The following is a 20,014-nucleotide window of genomic DNA, read 5'->3' as shown; positions in this document are numbered from 1 at the left end:
TTATGCAGTGGCTTCTCCTTGATTTGAACAAATGAGATCTAACTAACAGGATTGAAATATGTGTGAAATAGCAAATAATGATTAGTTTTATTTCTGTACAAATACTGATAGTCAAAAGAGAGTATAAATACCTGTGTGAGAAACAAACTGTTCCCCATGGACTGTTTTGGATAAAAAAGTTGGACAAGTGTGTGTGAATGTTCACATGACAGAAAGTGGGGATTTAACTGGGGACAAACATCATGGATGCACAGGAACCCAGTGCACATTCCCAGACTTGGCTTCTGTCATGACAAGCAGCAGATTGCATGTGCTGGAGAGGCCATGTCACCTTGTGCTGCTGTGCCTGACAAACACCTTCACTGCAGCAGCTTCACTTGTAGCAGTTGTGGCATTCTTCCTTCATTGCCCTGGAAATGGGTCATGGCACTGAGATGACAGAGTCACTTCTTGTTAATTGGGTCGATATTTTAACTGTAATTAATGCGTTAAAATCAGATTAATGAATGGGCAGCCATCAAGAAAACGGTGCTAATAATTGCAAGGCATGTGAGAGTCAGGGAGGACTTGACCCATAATTTTTACTGCTGGTGGTTTCTTTTGGCTTTAAATCAGTTCACTCACGGCTAGGACAAACACACAGAGATAATTCTTTCCTCTGCTGGGCTTGGATTTACCAGCAGCACTGCTGGTGATTGCTTGTGCTGGCAGTGAGGGACACAGTGACCCACCTGGAGCTGATCTCTCCCGCTCGTGTCGTTACAGGCCACGCGCTGAAGGCGAGGAGCCATGGCTGAGGATAGGAAAGACGAAGCCAAGGCGCCACACTGGACTTCAGGTCAGCTAACAGAGGCCTCTTCACACCCACATTCACCTGAGATGAAGGATCAGGGGGGCGCGAGCGCTGGACTGGTCAGAAGTGCCAATGGATTTCCGTACCGAGAGGATGAGGAGCTGAGGCTGGGCGGCCACGAGCAGCCAGGGACATATGCTCAGACCAAAGAGAATGGCATCAATGGAGAGCTGTCATCAGGGAGCAGGGAGACTGCAGGTAATGCACCTCCGTGCCCTGCTGCAGAGCACAGGGCTTTCTCCAAGAGGAGATGTCAGGTAGAGTCCAGCGTGCCATGGGGGAGCTGTATGTGCTCTGGGAGGGCACTTGCTCTTCACTGCAAGGACTGCATCTTTGCCCAGATACGTACTCAGGATTCTGGGCAGGGCTCTGAGAAGGCTTCAGGAAAGGCCTTCTTTGTAAATGAGACAGGGTCACCCATCAAGGGATGTGGCAACAGAGCAGCTGCTCAGGTCCTCTGGGCTACCAGGGAATAGGAAAGTGCCCGAATATTGTGTATGGATGGCTCATGCATTGTGTGTGCAGGAAGGATGGATGCTCCTGTTATTGCTCACAAGTAGCAAGACCTTCTTGAAACCATGTACTGTTTGCAAAATAATGCATTGCTCATTCTGGCTCAATTCACTGTCAGCATTTATTCATCCTTGCCCAGCCATATTTCACTGGGTGCTCACTGGGACTTAGTCTATTTGTAAACTATGCAAGGTTTTTAGAATTCAGCTTGTTGTTTGCAGGGAAAAAAAAAAGCAGAGTGTGACTGTGTCAAAATGAAATATGCAAAGCAAGTTTCCTGTTTTAGAAGTAAATGCTAATTATCTTTGTGCAGAGTTCCCACTCCAAAACCCCAAAAGCACAGTGCAAGAAGAATTTCTCTTGTATAGACACAACTGCCCTTGATGCATCCATTCATGCATGCTAAAGAGATCTATCTAGCAATGTTTTTTTGGCTGTTGACAGCATTTGGAGATGCTATCTGTAATTTCTCAGAGGCTGGAGAATTTTAAGGCTCCTGGACCATACAATAATTTCATAAGCAATTGTGCTGGAAATGGAGATATCTGCTAAAAGTAAATGTGTTTATATTTTAGGTCTCTTCTTGCAGATTTGCTTTCAAATGTTGGCCAAGATAAAAGAAATGATGAGTGAGCGTTCAGGTGAACACAGTGTTGATGATTGGGGAGATGATAATGATGTCTTGTCCCTTTGCTCTAACCCAGCTTTATTCTGTGTTTAGGCAGCAAACAGACACTGAGTGTGTGTCTCATCTTTGCCACAGATTTGTCACCCCATGCTGGACAAGTCCCTCCATACATTTGCAAAAGTGAGGATTACAGGATGAAGAGGAATTTGCTATCCTTAGATAGGGGGTAGGGAAATGCTTTTCTCAGGCTCTCTCTGAATCTCCGGTTCTGAGTGCTGGTCACAGAGAGATCCAAACATTTGAGTTTGCAGCTAATGGGTGACAGGAGGAAGAAAACCACTGCTGGCATCAGCAGGCATTACAGTAATGCCTTTTCATGTTGCTTTTTGAGGCAAGTGGTTAAAAGCAGAACAAGACAAAATGAGGAAGCATGTTCTAGGGCATGCAGTAGTGCTGGGGGCACACATTTGCTAAGGGAAGATTACTCTTCATCCTGGTGAAGTTTGCTTCAGTCACCACTTTGTGGCCTCATTTCCTCCTTCCCTGCAGTTTTCTCACTGTCTGCTCACACTCTAAGATCTTGATGTGGAGACTTACTGTCCGTATGTACAGCTTTTGTTTGGGAGTCTTAATATAGCTTATCTCTTGACATCTTTGTCCTTGAGCATGGGAAAAGTCCCTAGAGCTGCTTGCCTGGCTCTCTGGAAACTTGTGCACTGCACACTCAGGCACTGGCTAAGCCCACATTTAATCAGGGCAATGTAAACCTTTGTAGGATATTTAAGACACATTTCTTTCAATATTTTTTTCTCTTTTTGAAGGAGAAACCAGTTAGCAACTGACTGTAGTGTTAGAAAGGGAACAGAGTGTGTTTTGCCCCTTCAAACTAGTATTTAATAGCTGGATGTGCTAAATGCAGTGTGGGGCAGGACTTGTAGATTTTTGATGTTCAATTCAGAATTTGATCTTGAAATTAGGATTGCTATTCACAACAATATTCAGTCATCTTTGCTGTGTTTGTCTCTTTGCAAATTGTAGCTTCGGCGGGGTACTGCATCAGGTGAGGTTTTTAAATGCCACTCTGATAGACATAATTATCAATAATGTGAATCATTTAATCATTTGTAGTAGCTTAGTGACTCCAAACATCTGGGGAGAAAGAGCACAGGAAGCCACAGTTGATAGAGATAATTAACCAAGCTGTGGGTTTCAGTAGATGTACAGGGATTTTATTTTTTTCTGGTACAAGCCCAGCACTGTAACCTAGGAAAATCTTTGGCTTCTCAGCCTTCATGTTGGAGTCTGTAAATCCCCAGCAACTGCCACAACCTTATGCACAGCATAGCACTAGTTCAAACAGGGATTGTCCATCACCCCAGTCCCTGGTGAATTTTGGATTTTGAGGTGTTTCTCCTATGGTAGGGCTGCTGCATCTGGCTGACCCAGGAGCTGGGATTTAGCCACAAAATGGCCCTCTCCAAGGGAGAGATGTTCTGTAGCAGGGCAATTGATCCTTCAAGGCACAACAAAGCTGCAGGACACCCATTCACAGGGCTTGTGCTGTAAAATCAGAGGGCTGTGTGTTAAGGGAAAAGTTAGGATAAGGCCACCAGGACAAAGACACCTTATGCACACAGTGATGCAGAGGCAAGGGATGGTAGTGGGGGAGGAAGTGACAGCTCTTCCTGAAACACATGCAATCCATCACTACAAGTGACATTTTTAGATTTGCACATTTAAATTTGCCTTTGTGTATATATGTCTCTCTCAGTGTCTAAGAGTTACGGAGTCTGACCTGAGTGTTTGGAATCGTCTGGATCTGGCTGCTGTATTGCCTTTGATTGATCTGTCTCAGCATTGTGCTGGTAATGGCTGCATGATGGAGCCACATCAATGCCCTCCTTTCAGGGGGACCGATGGGAACGTGGCAGAGTGCACAGAGCTGAGGGCAGGGCAGCCTCAGGGCCTGATCCAGCAGGCACCCAAGTCAAAGGCAGATACGTGCAGGAGAACAGCCCTGGGTTTTTGGCATAGCCCACAGGAAGCTATTAGGGGTGTGATGTAAGTGTGGGTGGTAAAGCACCTATTTCTTTTTGTATGCATTTTGTGGATGTAAATTTGTGTACGTACTTGGGCTGATGCCTTTAGAAGGCTGTCCTAGAGCAGAGGCCAGACAGAGTTAAAGAATGAAGTAGGGATTTATTAGGAGGCCTCAGTGGATGCACCTTGGGCAGCACAAGAGCCCAGCCAGGGCTACACCCAAGATGGACCGAAATGGTCAAAAAATGGACAACTGGTCACAGGGTCTCTCCCTTTTGTAAGTTCTGGTCCATTTGCATATTGGAGTTAATTGTCCAATTATAACTTTAACTTATGAAATCCCATCCTTCTTGTTTTTCTCTCTTCAACCCACCATTGTTTATGTTCTTGGGCCTGAAATTTGGATCGTTTGTCCTTGGTCCCCAGCTAGAGAAGGAATTGTTTTGTCCCCCTACTCTGTGAATAGAGCTCACCATCCCCTAAATGAAGCTCAGAGTTACACACTAAAGCAGCACAGAACCTGAAAAATAAAGCTAAGACCCGAGGAATCATTTTCCCCTTTAGAGGCTTGACAAGGCCTTACCTTTGTTGAGTCTCTATTCTAAATATTTACTAATAATAGGTACTTAATTACAGATAAGTATCTAAGATAACTATCTATCTACCTCTGGCAGACCAGCTGAGCCCTGTGCTTCTGCCAGACACAAATCCCACACTGTTCTGGAGGTGCTCCTGAACCCACCTTGCCTTTGGTGCAGTCTGTGGTGCAGCATCCCACAGCCTGAGACCACCAAGTTGTGATGTGTTCTCCCTGCTTCATGCCTGTCCATGTCCCGTCTCACTTGCACACACAGAGCATCTTTGGTGAAGACCATGGAATTATTAAGAGTGGAGAATGAGACCTGTAGGTTTTGTCAAGCCAAACATTTCCATGTTGTGTGAAATGTGTGATGCAAAGGGACAGGATAGTGTAATCCTCAGAAGCTCACTCTGAAGCAGGCTGACAAGGAAAGCTTTGGACTGGACCCAGTGGTAGAGCACAGGATGTGTCTGACTTGCAGTGAAACATGGGAGTGGCAGCCTTTTCTTTGCTCACTGGAAAGTTGTGGTCAGCTAACTGGGAGGAAGCTGTGAGGAAGGCTACAGATATGCTGCAGCATTCCTGGGAACCAGCAATTCAGCATAATCCATTTTATTTGAATTGCAAGAACATCAAGCTACAAAGGTTTTGCTTTTTGCACTTAAAATGCTTCTATTTTTTCAGTAATGCAGTCAAATTTAACCAGTCAAATTTATATAATTAGGGATAATAGTGGTGAACATTGTGAAGCATCTTCTACAATATGTCTTTATATACAGTGACTCAACTGATTAAGTGCTTTGTTCATTATATGCCAAATTCAGATTTGTAATTGGAGGGGGTTTGGATTATCCACACTGTTATTTGATGAATTATTTTTTTGACAGATGAAGGGAAAGCATTTCCTGAAATCCTATTACCAGAGCCTCAGGACAGTGTCTGTGTCCTGGTGGCAGACAGTGTTAAGGACAGTAACATGTCATACCAGAGGGACAAAATGTAGCCCTTCAGTGAACCCAAGCCATGTGGGATGCAGAGGGACTGTAGTGAGCTGTAACAAGTTCCCTGACAGGGCACAGCAATCCCACTGCAGGCTGGGCACTTTTTGGGGTCATGAGGAAGGTGGGTGAGAGGCAGCTCAAGGCAGATCCATGAGAGACCTGTGAGGAGGAATGAAGAAGTGGCAGTGTTGATGTGAGGGGCTGAGCAATGTGGGGAAACAGACTCAGCAGCAGGAGGCCATGAGGAGCGAGGCAGGGGAAAAAGGAAAATTTTATGGTAAGCTAAGGACAATAGAAAAAGGTCCAGCTTTATCTGCTGATTCAGAAACAAACCAGTTTTTGTGTGATGGCAGATACTACCCCAGAAAGGAGGGGATTCAGACAGCAGAAAACAACTGAAGAGCAAACTGGAAAGAGACAAACCACATTACAACTTGGAATGTAATTTATCATAATTCAGCTCTTTGTTTCAGGCCTTGTAAAGCTGGACTAAATGGGTATTTGGAACAGACTTATTCCTCTGACCATCTCCTCTTTTAAACAAGCATATTTCTATAAGGTGCAGGGAATGTGAGTCTGAAAGACTGCCCTGTCACAGCAATAGTGCTTGAGCAGAGTCCCTTTAGGTTAGCTATGCAAAAATACCCCAAAAACACGTTGAAGGCAGGAATTGTGCTTGTTTCAGCCTCCTGCTGTGTGTCAAGGAAACAGTCTGTATCCCATTCTCTTCTCTTGCCTTGCAGTAGCCAGTCTCCAGGTAAAGAGGATCTTGTTCAAAGCCCATATCAGCACAGCACTGTTAGAAAATCACCATGATGGTTAAAAAATCACCATGAGGTTAAAAAAATCACCATGGTGCTTCATTGTGCAGGCTGAGGGCCCTCAGTCCCTCTGGACTAGCCTGGAGCAGAATGGCAGCTCCATGTTTGGGGTCACTAAATGCAGCAGCCTTTGCAGGCTGAAATGCACTGTGAGTTATACCCTGCTCCCATGGCATGCCAGTGGTTCGTTCCCTCCTCTGGTGACATCTCATTTAATCTCCTTTTCCTTCCTGTCTCTCTTGCCATACAAGTGGTAATACTCTGATGGCACTGGCAGTAGACACACAAACAGGCCTCCTTTGTATGGAGGCATTTTTGTTCTTTCCAACAGGACTGCTTTTGTCAGAGCTTTGCTTTTCATTTGGCTGTTTGCACTGGCTGTCCTGCTGCTGCCCAAGTCCTTGTGGAGCTGTAAGCCCCCTGATAAGCTCCCTGAGTGCCTGTTTCCCAAAGGAGCCTCCCAGCCTTGATGTCAGATGTGCATTTTCAGCAAGCAGCACTTCTTGAGCAGTGCAGACAAAATGCACAGAAGGATGTAAAATCAATGACACTCAGAGCTGAATGTGACTGCTGGGTTTGTCCCATTTCTGTTATTTATTTTACAGAGCTGGAAGAAGGTATCTTACTATGTCATTGATGGCTCCCATGGGAAAGAAGCTGTTAATTAGGCATTTTGATCTCCCTCCCCTTGCCCAGGAAATGTGACAGTAATTACTGTACACAGTTCTCTCTGCCAATTTAGATACAGGCAAACATATCAGGCATCTGAAACTTTTCTTCTCTGTGTTAAGTGGAGGACAAGTGTCATTTTCTGGGATGTGTTACTGGAATATTAGACATACTCAAAGCGTGTTGCTGAAGTTTGTGTGGGTGGGGGCAACAGAACCCCTCTGTAGAAAATGCTGGGGGTTTTACTATGCTCTGTTAACCTTGTTATAAAGGAGTAAAGGCACAGAAATTCTATCTTTTCACATTTCCTACCCACAGCTATCTTCTCCCTGAATGTAAAATATTCAATAACTATTATATAGACCAGTCTCTGTGGGTTTTTCTGTGGCTGGCCCTATCAGTCAATCCAGTAAGACATCTTTTGTTGTCCAGTCATAACCTCTCTAAGGGGCTGGCCCTGCCCTTCCACCTCCTCTTAGGGCTTCAGAAATCAGTCAGTGATTGGCATGTCTTGGTAGGAGCTGGAGGGTCTGGCACAGTTGTGGGCAGAATGCAAAAATGACTGTCTGAAAGGGAGCAGGGTGAGATAACCTGGTGTGCAGGTGCTGTTGGTTCCCATGGCTGGGAGTCAACCACATAGAGAACATCAGCCATCAGGCTTTTTTAACCCTTAGCTGCTCTGGGAGTGTGTGGTTCAGATCTGCTTTTGGAAACTGTATCCCAAACCAGGTGCAGTAACACTATGAGAGCCAGCTGCTGCATTGTACCACATCAGTGCTGCTTTTGGCCCAGGGAAGGCATCCCCAGCCATTTCCTCAGGCTCCCTGTTGGTGTTTCAATTCACTTGGCTGTTTCCTTGTGACAATACAAGCAGTGCAAAAGCAGCTGTGCTTCTTTAAGAAGTGAGAGCAGAGTGCCTGTGAGCGTGTTGGCTTGGCAACCAGCACGCACTTGATGCTGTCAGTGCTCCCAGAAAACATAATCTATAACCTCAGAGATGTAACAAGGAACAACAAGGCTGGGGTATGGAAGAAGCATCTTTCATAACATGTTTCAGCCACACCTTAGTTTAGACTGTGTGCCATGAGCTCTGTTTGTCAAAGTTGCCTTTTGGGAACATCTGCAGCCCTTCTTGGGGGACTGCTGTGACCAGCAGAGTTATTGCTGCTGAAAATGTCAAATACTGAAGGCATTCTGGGAGTTTCATTTTTGCCTTGTCTCTGCTTTTTGCTTGTCTCTCCCCTCCCTCCCCACCATCCATGTTTCAGTACCTGTTCTAATGAGGGCTGTAAATGCAGATTTCCCTGTCTCTGTTGGTCAAATCTCGACCATCCAGCAGTGACATTAGCTGAGTGACTGGTGGGGCAGCTGTGCCCAGAAAACATTCCAATTTATGGCTTGTTCTGCTGGAGTCCTCTTCAGTTTATAAAGTGTGTGGTAGGCAGCAGCTTGTGCATTTATGAATTACATAAAGTAGACAGGACTTGTAAAAGCCAGGAGAAAAGGCACCAGGGTGGAGAGAGCTACCCCAGGTGAGCCAGGACAGAGCCATGGGCAGGTGGCCCATCACTGTGCAGGGCTGTGTGCCACCTCCCCCCAGGTTCTGCCCTCTGGGCTGGGCTCAGCTCTGCCCCTCGAGAGAGGCAGAGATGGGATGCTTCAAAGGCTCATTACTGTTGTGTTTAAAGGGTCTATCAGGGTCTCCATCACCATGATGGCATCGTAAAGGACATTCAGAAACACTGGGCAGTATTTGGCACTGAGCAGCTGGTATTGCTGGGGACTGTGCCAGCATATAATCTTTCATTCCAGTTTTGGTCTGAGGGCAGAAGGATTTGGAAGAAGGTTCATTACTAAACAACAGAGCCTTGTTTTGCAGGCACACAGCTACTCTTGTTTCAGGCAGAGCTGAAATGGCACCTTCTCCTCCAAAGTCACCTTGGAAGGGAAGCAGCAGGTTCTTAGGTGACAGCAGGGGATGTGCTGGTGAGCACTGCTGGCCCCCTTTCCAGCTCCCCGGGTGATGAGGGCAGTCATTAACCCACTCAGCCCCACACTTCACAAATCCCTCCTTCCTGTTTTTCCACTGTGGAAGCTCAGGTGTTGAGTTGATGCACTTCCCAGCCCAGGACAAGGTGTCCCCAGGTGCTGCCAGCACACAGGGTGGACATCAGCCCTTCCTCACCCACTGGGCACAGGTTGGACCCTTGGTGGAGAGGAGGTAGGTACCATCACATCCCTCACAAAAATGAGACTCACACAAAGTCTCCTCCAGGCTTGCTGATTCCTTTTCTCCCCCGTTGCCATGTCAACGTGGCCCTGCTCAAAGTGAGATCTCTTTCTAAGCTCCACTGAGGGAAAGTATGTAGCCTAGGAGATTATTTAGCATTCAGGAGTGCACAGGCTCCCTGTGACGTCTGTGAGCCACAGTCAGGCTGGCTGACAAAGGAAAGGAGGATTTAGTTTTTCTCCTCTTTTCCTCTAGCATTTGCTTCTCAAGGTTAAGGGAGATAAGGAAGAGACTGCAAGCACTTTGTGATCGGGACCCCACTCTGTAGTGCTTACTGAGGCACCACTTTCAGGGAAATGAAAAGAAAATATTACTTTGGGGTATATTTTCCGTACAAAGTACAAGTATGAGAGAGATATATATGCAAATTCCTTGATTTGACTAACCATGATTAGCTACTCTCTATTAAAATTGGAAAGCAAAGGCAATCTGGGTTTTAATTTGAGTGAGAAACTCAAAGAAAATAGTAGAAGGAAGCAAAAGACAACCCCGCGTCTTTGTCTATCTGTGAGGTTACAGCATAGAGAAGAAACCATCTCTTCTCTTGCTATATTCATATCCTGGGTAAGGACAGCAAAACTCAGTGTGTACTAGTGTTTTGGTTAGGGCTTTTTGTTCTGTGGAGTTGCTGCTGGTAGATTAACTGCTCACTTGAAATTCAGTCCTTATAATGGTAATACAGATTTGCTTGCCTTTGCCAGCTGAAGAGATGGAAATCAGCACAGAGCAGCTGGCATTGGCTGGCAGCTGAGCACTGATGATCAGTGCCTGTCCCTACCAATGGCTGATCTGGAAATTCAGAGACACTCCAAGTGAGATGTCTGTGTGATGGTGTTTCCGCTGTTATTTGTTCTTTGGGGGATTCTGAGCAAAATATTTACATTTTCTCTGCTGTTTCAGAGGCTGACTACAGAGCACAGTAAGTGGTGCTTGGAAAACCTCTTCTGAAGTGGTGATTTAGAAATGCAGTTTTGGTTGTTTTGTGGGGTTTTTTTTATATTAAGGCATTCCAAAAAGTGCAGGAAACTCAAGACACCCCAGATGTGTACATTAGATCATGGGAGTGAGCCCTTCTCCTGTGTGTGGAAAGTAACTGTCCAAAACTTTAGTTTTAGTTGTATGCAGTTTTATTTTATGGAAAATAACTGAAAGATATCATTAGCTCCAGGGCAGGAAAACCTCTTAGCTGCTTCTCAGACTAACTAGATTGAATAGTCCATGGAAATCAGATTCACTGGGAGGCACTATGCATTTTGGGAGGGGAGAATAAACCCCAGGTACTTTGCTTTTTGTTTCTATTTCCTTCAGTGAGACTAATTGATAATGACACATGATCAGTTTGGTAGAGCTTCCAGCAACCCCTATAACCTCTGGCAGTTAGGATAAAACTGATTTGCAGTCTGGTTCTCTGCCCATGCATCTGTCCAGACAGATAATTCTGCTCCTCTTTATGAATGTATCAGCTGCCAGTGCTGTGAAGATGTGGCAGTCTTGCTGCTGTACTGAAACTGCTTTCATCCACAGCCTTGCACCACATATGGGGAGAGGGAATAGATTCAGTGGTGACTGTTCCTTTTTTACCCCAAGTTCAGAGTATGTGCTACATCTGGGGTAACACAGCCTGCAGAGGTTGTTGGTGAGCTGAAACTAATCCCTAGCTGTTCCTGTGTATGAGTTGCTTTCTTCTTCCTTCCCTGTCATCCTTTCTCTCTATTTGAGAATATGTCATCCTTCTCACCAATTGCTCTGTCAGCTCTTCCTTCTCTTTCTCCTTTCTCACTTATGTTGTCTCTTTTTTCAGTCTTGTTCTCTGTATGTGCTCCCAGCTTTATCCCAGCCATCCAGTGTAGCTCCTCTGCAACTTGGAATTTCCACAACTGCTCCTCATTCTCAGTACACTGGGGAGCTCAGCCTCTGGATGCAGCTCTGCTGGAGGCTGCAGTGCCCCCAGCCCTGGTCTCAGCTCTCCCCCAGCAGCTGGACATCTCCCACACTGTGGCTGCAGAAGCTTGCAGCTGTTTAGGTGCCAGAGAAGACAGCTTTGGCAAAGGTGCAAGAGATAGTTCAGAAGGTCACTGAACCATAGAATGGCTTGGGTGGGAAGGGAACTTAAGGCTCACCTCATTCCAATCCCAGGCTGCTCCAAGCCCTGTCCCACCTGACCTCGGACACTTGCAGGGATGAGGCAGCCACAGCTTCTCTGGGTAGCCTGTGCCAGGGCACTGAAGCTGCACTGAGGGCTTGGATGTGCATCTCTCACATTTTCCTTCTTCAAGAGAAGGTGAATGTTTCTCTTTCCTAATCACATTGCACACACAGAGCTGGGAGCTGGCAGTCCCCAGGAGGGAGCAGGCAGTGGATGGGAGCAAGATTCAGGGATGATTCCTGGTCAGAGGCAAGGCTCCCTTCAGCTGGGGCAGGGCCAGAAAAGAGGGGGAGAGATGGGAGAACTGCTGACCTTGGCTGAGAACTGCTCTGAAGGTTAATCTGTACAAGACACAGGCCACTGCCTGTCCGTGGGGACACTTGCACGTGCTCCTTTGGAAGGATGCAGCCCCACTCCTCTGTTGGCAGGAGAAACACCCCTGCCTTGGTACAGGTGCAGGCTGGACTGGGAAGCAGGGTTTGGGAGAGATCAGCCATGCAGCTGCTGCTGCACTGCAGAGCTGGGCTGGACCAGCAGCGTGAGCACTGAGGTGAGCAGGGCATGGCATTGCTGCATTTTGTGTGTTAAATATCCCTGATGGGTTAAACCAGCATTCTCTTGGCATTGACAGGTTAATCTTCAGTCATCCTGACCAGGCATGACTAAATCCCACACAATATGTGCATGGGTTAATGTTAATTTTAAGCTTAAATCCAGCAAAGTTTCTATAGCACATTGTGAGTCCTTTTTAAAAAACATCAGAGAAAGCACTGTAGAGTGTTTAAAATCATCCCAAAGGAGCTAAAAATGAACTTTAAGGGATGCATCACCTCCTTCTGTAGGTGGTTGATGCTTCATTGACTTTTGTAGAGGTTCTTAAAAGTCAGTTTGTTTAAAAAGTTAACTTGTACTGAAGCCCAAAACTAATATTGATTTAAAAGTGACTTACCCATTATGTGCATTTACTCACACTGAAAGGATTAAATAGCTGGTTCTTTGTTTTGAAGCCAAAGTGGTTTCTTCTGTGTGAGTCCTAGGGAGTTAATACTTTTGGGGAAAGATAGATATAGCTGCTTTGTATGTGCAGGTGTTGTTCTGAGCTGATGCCAAGTCTCAGGAAAGGCAGTGGGACATCACTGCCTTGCCCTGGCTGTGGGTTTGGTGTTGTCAGCTTCAATATTGCTCTAAATTGTGTTGCCCATGCATCAGACAAAACAGAACTGATAGCTTTTCCCACCTCTGATTTGGCTGGGAAATGCTGACAGTAAATATTTTGTTCCAGGCAGTAGAATTAAGAAGATGGACTCAGGGGATGCACAGGAAACAAGTATTGCAGTAATGAGGACTCATTTTTAAAGTGTTGCGTTATTATACTGACATTGGTATGAGTCCTTTTTAACAGACTTACATATTCCAGGGGGGGCTGAGGAGGGGACAGCATTAATCTGAATGTTTGTACCTTGGGAATCCAGTGCATTAAACTGTCAAAGCTCTTTCTTTCCCAAAACACAGACCTTTTCTGCCCTGTTCTGCTGGTTAGCTGGTGAATCCTGGTGATTAAATTAATCTGTCGCTGTCCTCACGGATGCTGCAGTAGCTTAAAGTCAACGAGTTTATTAGGGAAATGATACTTGTCTGTTCTGTTGTGGCTGCATTTAATTTAAAAGCTGATGTTCATATTATTTGCCTTCATAACTCCTGCCAATTATTGTTAATATTGCCAACATCCAGATCAAGGACCTACTTACAGCAAAATATTTACACTCACAAAAGCCGTTTGAAAGCCAGTATTTGAATTCTGCAAAGCTACGTTATGGCTTTTTTTCTTCAATCTCAAGCACTAATCTGTTGGCACTTTTTGGGGTTTATAGAACTTATTCATAATACTTTGATAGCTGCTGTGCATTTGTTTTTTAATCTGCATGCAGAAAGGCAGTATTTAGAGCTGTCGTCATCCCAGAGATCAAGTCCAAGGTGTATCTTTGCTTTTTCCACCCCAAATGCCACTGGATGATGCCTGCATCTTTTTTTTTCTCCAACATTTCAGTAGTCTTGAGTGAAACAAGTCATCCACCAGCTTCCAGGAGAGCTGTGCATGGATTCAGGACCTGTCCCTAGGGGACTGGCTAATGCCTCTAAACAAATCGAATTGCTATTTGCTTTACAGCCCAGCTGCACTCAGAACTGCAGGACCCGGGGGGAAAAAATCCATAGGTCCTGTTTGGCTTTTCAAATCATCAAAGACAGCAAATAGCCATTTTGTATCTTCTCTTTCTGCAGGAATATGTGGGGTGTTTTGCCTCACAAGGCGGTGCAGGTTGCTTTGTGCTTTTGTTGTTGACTTGATTGCACTGTGCCAACAATTAGTGCTGGTTACCTTGGAAACTGCTCTGAATCCCACTGAGGATTTTGACAGGCACATCTTGACTGAAATTGCTTTGTTTTCACAATTCTGCAAGTATACATGTAGCTAATCCTTTTGTTGTGCTCTGCCTGTGTTCTTTCCTTAAAATGTAGCAAAATTAATGAAACATATTATTTTATCCTTTCCATCTCATTGCAGCTTTCTTTAATCCTTCTTCTGCCTCAGTGCTCCAGGAACATTAATTACCCTTTACTTTAACTGAGCTCGCTGCTTTCTCTTAGTAGGTGTTTGATTGGTGACCCTATGAATGTGTGTGAAGTTTTGACACAATTTGCAATCTCCTCCTTTCTGTTCCTCCCTCCTGTCATCCCTTTTCCTTGGTTTTCTCATGGAGCAGAAGGCTCTAGAATGCTTAGGAGATAAATGAAAACAAATAAGAGCAGGGATTCTGCACACTTCTTATCAGGCAGTTGGTTATTTGTGTCTTCTACTGAGCTGCAATCCTTTATTTGGAGAATTGGATTTGAAAGTGTTCACCTTACCTCTTCCTGGAACAGGAATCATTCCCTCTGCTTTCTAAAAGAACAGTTTTATTCCCTCAAGAAGGATTCTTTCAGACTGGTGCATAATGCATCTGTTCAAAATATTCAGCCCAGAAATGAGAAGACCATGCAGTTGAAGCATGGTAAACTTTGTTTATGCCTGAAACAAGTTATGCTTTAGAGAGCCCAGGTGACATCTTCTGTGGCCACAGGACACTCAAGGTCTTGCTGCCACCCTGGTGGCATTGGGTAGAGCTGTTGCCAGAAAGAAGAAGGCAGGATGCTGCTCTAGTCTGGGAAGACTGTCCTGATGAAGTTGTGGAGATATGATATGCATTTCATATTAGGAGGCGCTGTCCCTGTTGCTGTGAAATGGGCTCTCAAGGTGGGAAGGAGCCATAGATAAGTGATCTTGCTGAATGGCAGTCATGAAATACAGGTGACTGCAGGCAGGAAAGGAGGAGAGCTGAGGAGAAACACTCTGATCTGACTGGAGATCTCTGGCCTGAGAAATGTCTGACACTGTTACATGAGGTGACCAGCAGGCTGTTCTCAGGGCAGGCTGTACCAGCTCCCAGTTCACTGCCAGCAGGATCCAGCAGGATCCTTGCATCAGTGCCAGTCACACACCTGTGAGGCAGGGAGAGGCTGTGAGCCCTGCCCATCCTGTCAAAACCAGTCCTCAGAGTCATCATTGCACAGAGGGACAGGGGAGAGAAGATAAAAGGCGTTGCTGGATGAAACAAAACAGCTGAACAGTTTCACCTAAGAAGTGGTGCTCATAGCAAACTCAGCTTCTCCATGAGCTGAGTCTGAGGTTGTGGTAGGCTGAAAGAGAAAAAAGTGCTAGAGGCTGAAGGACAACCATTAAAAGGGCATGTAAAGAACAGACATCACAGATGTCTCACAGATCTGATGTTTGCTCTTGCCTTTATAGTTGCAGATTTTAAAAAAACCCTATTTTTTAAAACTGTTTTGTGGAAATGTTTATGTCAGGGCCTGGAAGCTCAGACACCTATTTTGAAAGACTCCTGCCACTGTCTGTATATCTGTCTCTGGGGCTGGTAAACATGTCTGTTATAAAAGTTAATGGAATGGAAAGCTGTCATGGGAAATAGAAGTGTTGTAGGTAATGTGCCAGTGGAGACATCTGCAGTCCAATGACAAATGCAGCAGGATCAATGAGGAACCAAGGAGAGCTTTGAAATTACATCTTGGCCTGGTACAGGATCTGATCCCAGGTACTGCATTGTGCTGTAGCCAGTCTTTGGCATGTAACCTCATTTACCAGCCCTGTCTGAGTCTCTGTCTGGGAAGGGGGCTCAGCTGTCAGGAGGGAGTGCAGGAATGATGAATTTCAGGTTGGAATTACACCTGCTTCAGTGTAATTCTCAGTGCTAGGGTGGCTGGGCTGGGGATTGGGCAGCTCCTGTGCCTGTGGGTGTGCTTGTGAGGAGGGCAGCAGCCTTCTAAACACAGCCAAGAGGGAAGGCTGTGCCTCCCCATCACAGCTGGTTCAGCATCCTCTGTGCATCTCAGTACTCTGGAAAGGGTTTGTGTCCCCAAATCATCCCTGGGACACAGAGATTCCTGATCTCCTGATTTGGTGTGCTGGGTTTGGGAGGAGAATTGGGCTGACTTCTAAAACCAGGAACACAGAGTGCTTAATTCCTTTGAGTTTTAACTTTGGTTTAAATTAGCATAGTGCCCCAGACGGGGCTCTGTCCTCTGTTCCTGCCACAGAAGAGCCATGGCACTGGCAGCAGCTGGGCAGAGCTGAGCTGGCAGCCCTGCTGGAGTGGGGTCTGAAGTGACCTTTGAGGGAGCAGCAGAACTGCCATCCTGGTATGTCAGCCCTGGCCTCTCAGCTCAGCCTGCTCCCTGTCAGGGCTTTGGAGAGCTCCTGCTGAGGGTTTTCACTGTGTTTTCTCCCTGTTATGGACATGCCATTCATGGCCTGCCTATACCTTAGGGTTCTGTGTACCCTAAAATCAAACTGTGAAGTTCTGTCTGTGTCCTGTACCATGAACAGCTGACATCTTGGTAAAAGGAGCAGCATTTTACTCTCTACAAAATGCAAAGAAAAGGCATGTTGCTGTTCTTTGTTCTGCTGGAGTCTAAGGTAAAGCCATGCTCCTTGTTGCTTTTAAGAAATAAATCTATTTGTTGTAGCTTGTTTTGTATTTAATGCTGTTTCTGTGGCATGAAGTAGAGTCAGAGAGAGTCTGCCTGTTTAAAGAGAGGGAAAATAAATGTCTACAAGCAAAACCATGTCTAGTGAATAGATAGCCCTGCATCCACAGCATTCAAGCTGCCTAATTTTCCCTGTTTTTTTGGTCTTGTTTTGTTTTTTTTGTTTGTTTGCTCTTTATCATTAGGCTGCCTTGAACTTTAACTGAACCATAAGAAAACTATGAAAAGTCTCAATAGCAGCCCTGTGAGGATTTGACTTACCCACTGGATCTTCTATTTATAGTGTCCATTAGTACACAGAAGTCTGTCCTTTTGCAGCAGTCATGTATGGCAAAAGCACTGTTCTGATGAACTGCCCATGCCCCCTGTGTCACCCAAAATATCCATCAGCAGAGTGTTCAGAAGTAAGCCTTTCTTGATTAAAGAACACTGCCAAACAAAACAAACTGAACAAAACACACAAGCCCAGAGGCCATTTTTATTTTTATTTACTTATTTTGCGTAGCCTGAAATAGAAATTTCTATTTAACAGGAGACAACCTTTCACCCTCCCTCATAGCTCCCTGTGGAGCATTATCTTTGTCCCAAGCAAATTAAATCAGGAAGAGAGCTGAGAGGGTGAGAACTGCTTTCTGAGCTTGTAGAGCCCATTTATGGTAGAGAGCCATGCTGGATGGGAACAAGTATAAATTCTATTAAAAAGGAGGCAGTTTTTAATGATTTATATTTACCCTGCAGAGAGGAGGGTTGCTTGATTCATGGAAAGCAGCTGACCAAGGGGATTTCCTTTGAATATGTTCCAGGGTACTAAACCTGAAAGAGGCTTGCGTATTCTATACCAGAAATTAATTGGAGCCTTTTGTTAAAATTTTCACATGAACATAAGCTTCAAAAATGGATTCTTTTAACAATCTTCCTCATTGAGTCTTGATTTGTTCATCTGAGCCAATAGTATAGTCTTGATGATGTTGCTTTGGTCTGTGGTATTGTGATAGTAGCTTGATGGACGTTCTGACAGGAGGGCCATGTGTCACATCCTTCAGGTGCCAGGAATTTTTGTGGAGTCTTCTGTAGCCATCACACTCAGTGAAGCTCTGTGCTGTCCTCCTCTCTAGAGCTGTGAGGGCAATGCTCTTTCCTGCTCTGAAAGAGCAGAATGTGAACAGGGATACACCAGCTGTCCAAGTTTGCTTTGTGGAAGAGCAGTTTGTCTCTCCCCAGCCCATGGGAGGTGCTGCAGCACACTGTGATGTGGGGAGGGCCCCAGGAGCAGGATGGGCCTCGCTGCAGATTCCTTCTCCAGGTTTTCCCAGCTCGTGCTTTGCAGGCTGCCTGTGCCTCACAACACAGGGAGCTGTCAGGACCTGTAAGGATTCCACATTTGTGTCCAGTCCACTGGTCTGCAGCAGCAGCAGCACCATGTGAGAGTCTGGGAGGTCTGGGGAGCGTCTGCTTTGTGTTTCTCACGCGAGGATGGAACCAAGAGGTGGCAAGAAGCACCCCCAGCATCCAGCAGGTGTGGAAGCAGCCCAAAATGAGGTGCAAAGCCCCAAAATGAGGTGCAGGCCCCTGAAAGGCAGCTGGGAAGATTGCTGGGCTTTAAATCAATATCCCTGCTCTTTGATCTATAGGACTGGCCACATGCATGACTTGATGGGTGGGGTTATGGTGCTCCATTTGATCTGCTTAACCACAGAGGGGACTTTCATCTCACACTAGGGATGTGTTGTTAAACAGAAGAGCAGAACTAGAGCTGCTATTCATATTCTCCTCCTACAGGCACCTTTATCACACGTAGCCTCATCTCAAAAAACAGTTGATTTATTTCTTCCAATGTGGAAGGCTGCCAGAACTTCTCATCCCTGACAGTAGGAAAGCAGCATCTTTAGATTTCTAATCTGTATTTATCCTCAAGTTTATATCCATGTATTTCAAATGTTTTTGCAAATTAATGTTTTTCAAATCAGCTCGTTTTTGTCATTGCTTGGTAGTTGTTCTGGTGTATTCCTCCATCTACTTTTGCTGTTGGCAGCAGCCAATGGAACTGTTGCAGTTAGTGCCCTCCAGATGACCAGCCAGGAGTGCAGTGAATTGTAAGGTATAGACACCAACAATTAGGAATGTTCTTTGCCAGTGGGTGGGGATTTTTAATATCTCGTTAAATCGTTTGTGTAAAAGTAAGATTAACATAGCACTTTGGTTTTAGAGAAACATGGCTGTGGTAATTCACATCTGTGTTTTTTGGGAAAATCAATTGGCTTTTCTAAAGGACAAATGAAGAGGAATAGCTTCACATTAAAAATACAAGGGAATTCTGTAAGAGTGACTGTGAAAATAAATCATTATTAATCTAATGGACAGTCCCTTGTCAGAGTGGTTGCTGTAAAGTTACATGTAGGGCATTGATTTAAACATACTTGCCCTTCCCAGCCAGTTCTTGCCTGAAGGATGTGGTAATGAGTGAGCAGAGCTTTTATTCCTGCCCTCAGGATGGTGACTAATGGGGGCTCTGGCAGGAGCAGGGTGTATTGACTTCTGCCATTACAAACCTCTGTCTCCACACAAGGGCTGGAGAAGCAGTGAAGTGTTGCTCTGTTCCCAGGTGTGCCCAGCTGTGCAGCTGGTGGGTTCTGACTGTGCAGCTTGTGGCCTTCCCTGGGGGTCAGCTCCATCTGTGTTGGGAACAGCTGTCAGACAGCACTTGGATATAGCTGGAGAGGGAAGGCCTTTATTTCCACTGAGTTTGGCTGAGAGAGAGAAGTACATTGATTAATGACTAAGGGAGAGCAGACTCAAATACAGATAAGAACCACAAACCCTTTGCTCTCTGAATGCTGCTGGACCAGCTCTTAACATCTTGATTTGTTACCTCAAAGGCACCTGAACTTCCAGAGGGGAGGAAACTTCTCTGGTTGCTTCCATGTGCAGCTGTGTGCCTGATGAGGTCTCACTGCACCTTTGAGTGGGTCTGGAGTCAAGCTGAGACAGTTTCTCAGTTTGGAAGAATTCACTCCTTAAGTGGTCCTACTTCTACATTCTGCTCACCAGAGCAGGCAGTTCTCAGCCCTTCCAGGTGTGCTACAGCCTGTGGGCAGTGGGGAAGAGCAGAGTGTGGGTTCTGTGGCACCCAGCTCTGTCAAGCATGCAGTGCCTGAGTCAGCTCCATGCACAGAGCAGCTTGGGGGACAGCAGCAAGGAGCCCATTCCACCAAAAAAATGTCATCTCTGCCATCCCTCTGCATGGTACTCACACCTACTGTTTAAATAAAGCTTTGTGTGGCAGCCTTCAAAGGGGTGAGGAAGGTGAAGTATTGATTTTAACCATGCAGGAATGTTATTTGGCCCTTCAAGCCCCTTACCAGCAGAGATGGCT

The 20,014-nt window shown here is 45.6% G+C and overlaps 1 protein-coding gene across 28 annotated transcripts in view; it reads left to right on the top strand.

The window, feature by feature from the left end:
• MAP2 (microtubule associated protein 2) overlaps positions 1–20,014 on the top strand; it is a 216,166-nt gene that overhangs the window by 148,700 nt on the left and 47,452 nt on the right. For 26 of the 28 annotated variants that reach the window (XM_058027808.1, XM_058027821.1, XM_058027825.1 and 23 more), the window contains one exon: positions 766–1,051. In XM_058027808.1, the coding sequence (XP_057883791.1) occupies positions 790–1,051 (262 nt within the window). In that variant the 5' untranslated portion in view covers positions 766–789. The remainder of the gene's footprint in view (positions 1–765; positions 1,052–20,014) is intronic. The other 2 variants (XM_058027830.1, XM_058027829.1) reach the window with 1 other exon arrangement.

The sequence above is a fragment of the Melospiza georgiana genome, chromosome 7 (assembly GCF_028018845.1).
Source record: "Melospiza georgiana isolate bMelGeo1 chromosome 7, bMelGeo1.pri, whole genome shotgun sequence".
Classification (NCBI taxonomy): Eukaryota; Metazoa; Chordata; class Aves; order Passeriformes; family Passerellidae; genus Melospiza; species Melospiza georgiana.
Note: the sequence above shows the minus strand (reverse complement) of the source record. Positions and strands in the feature narration are given on the sequence as shown.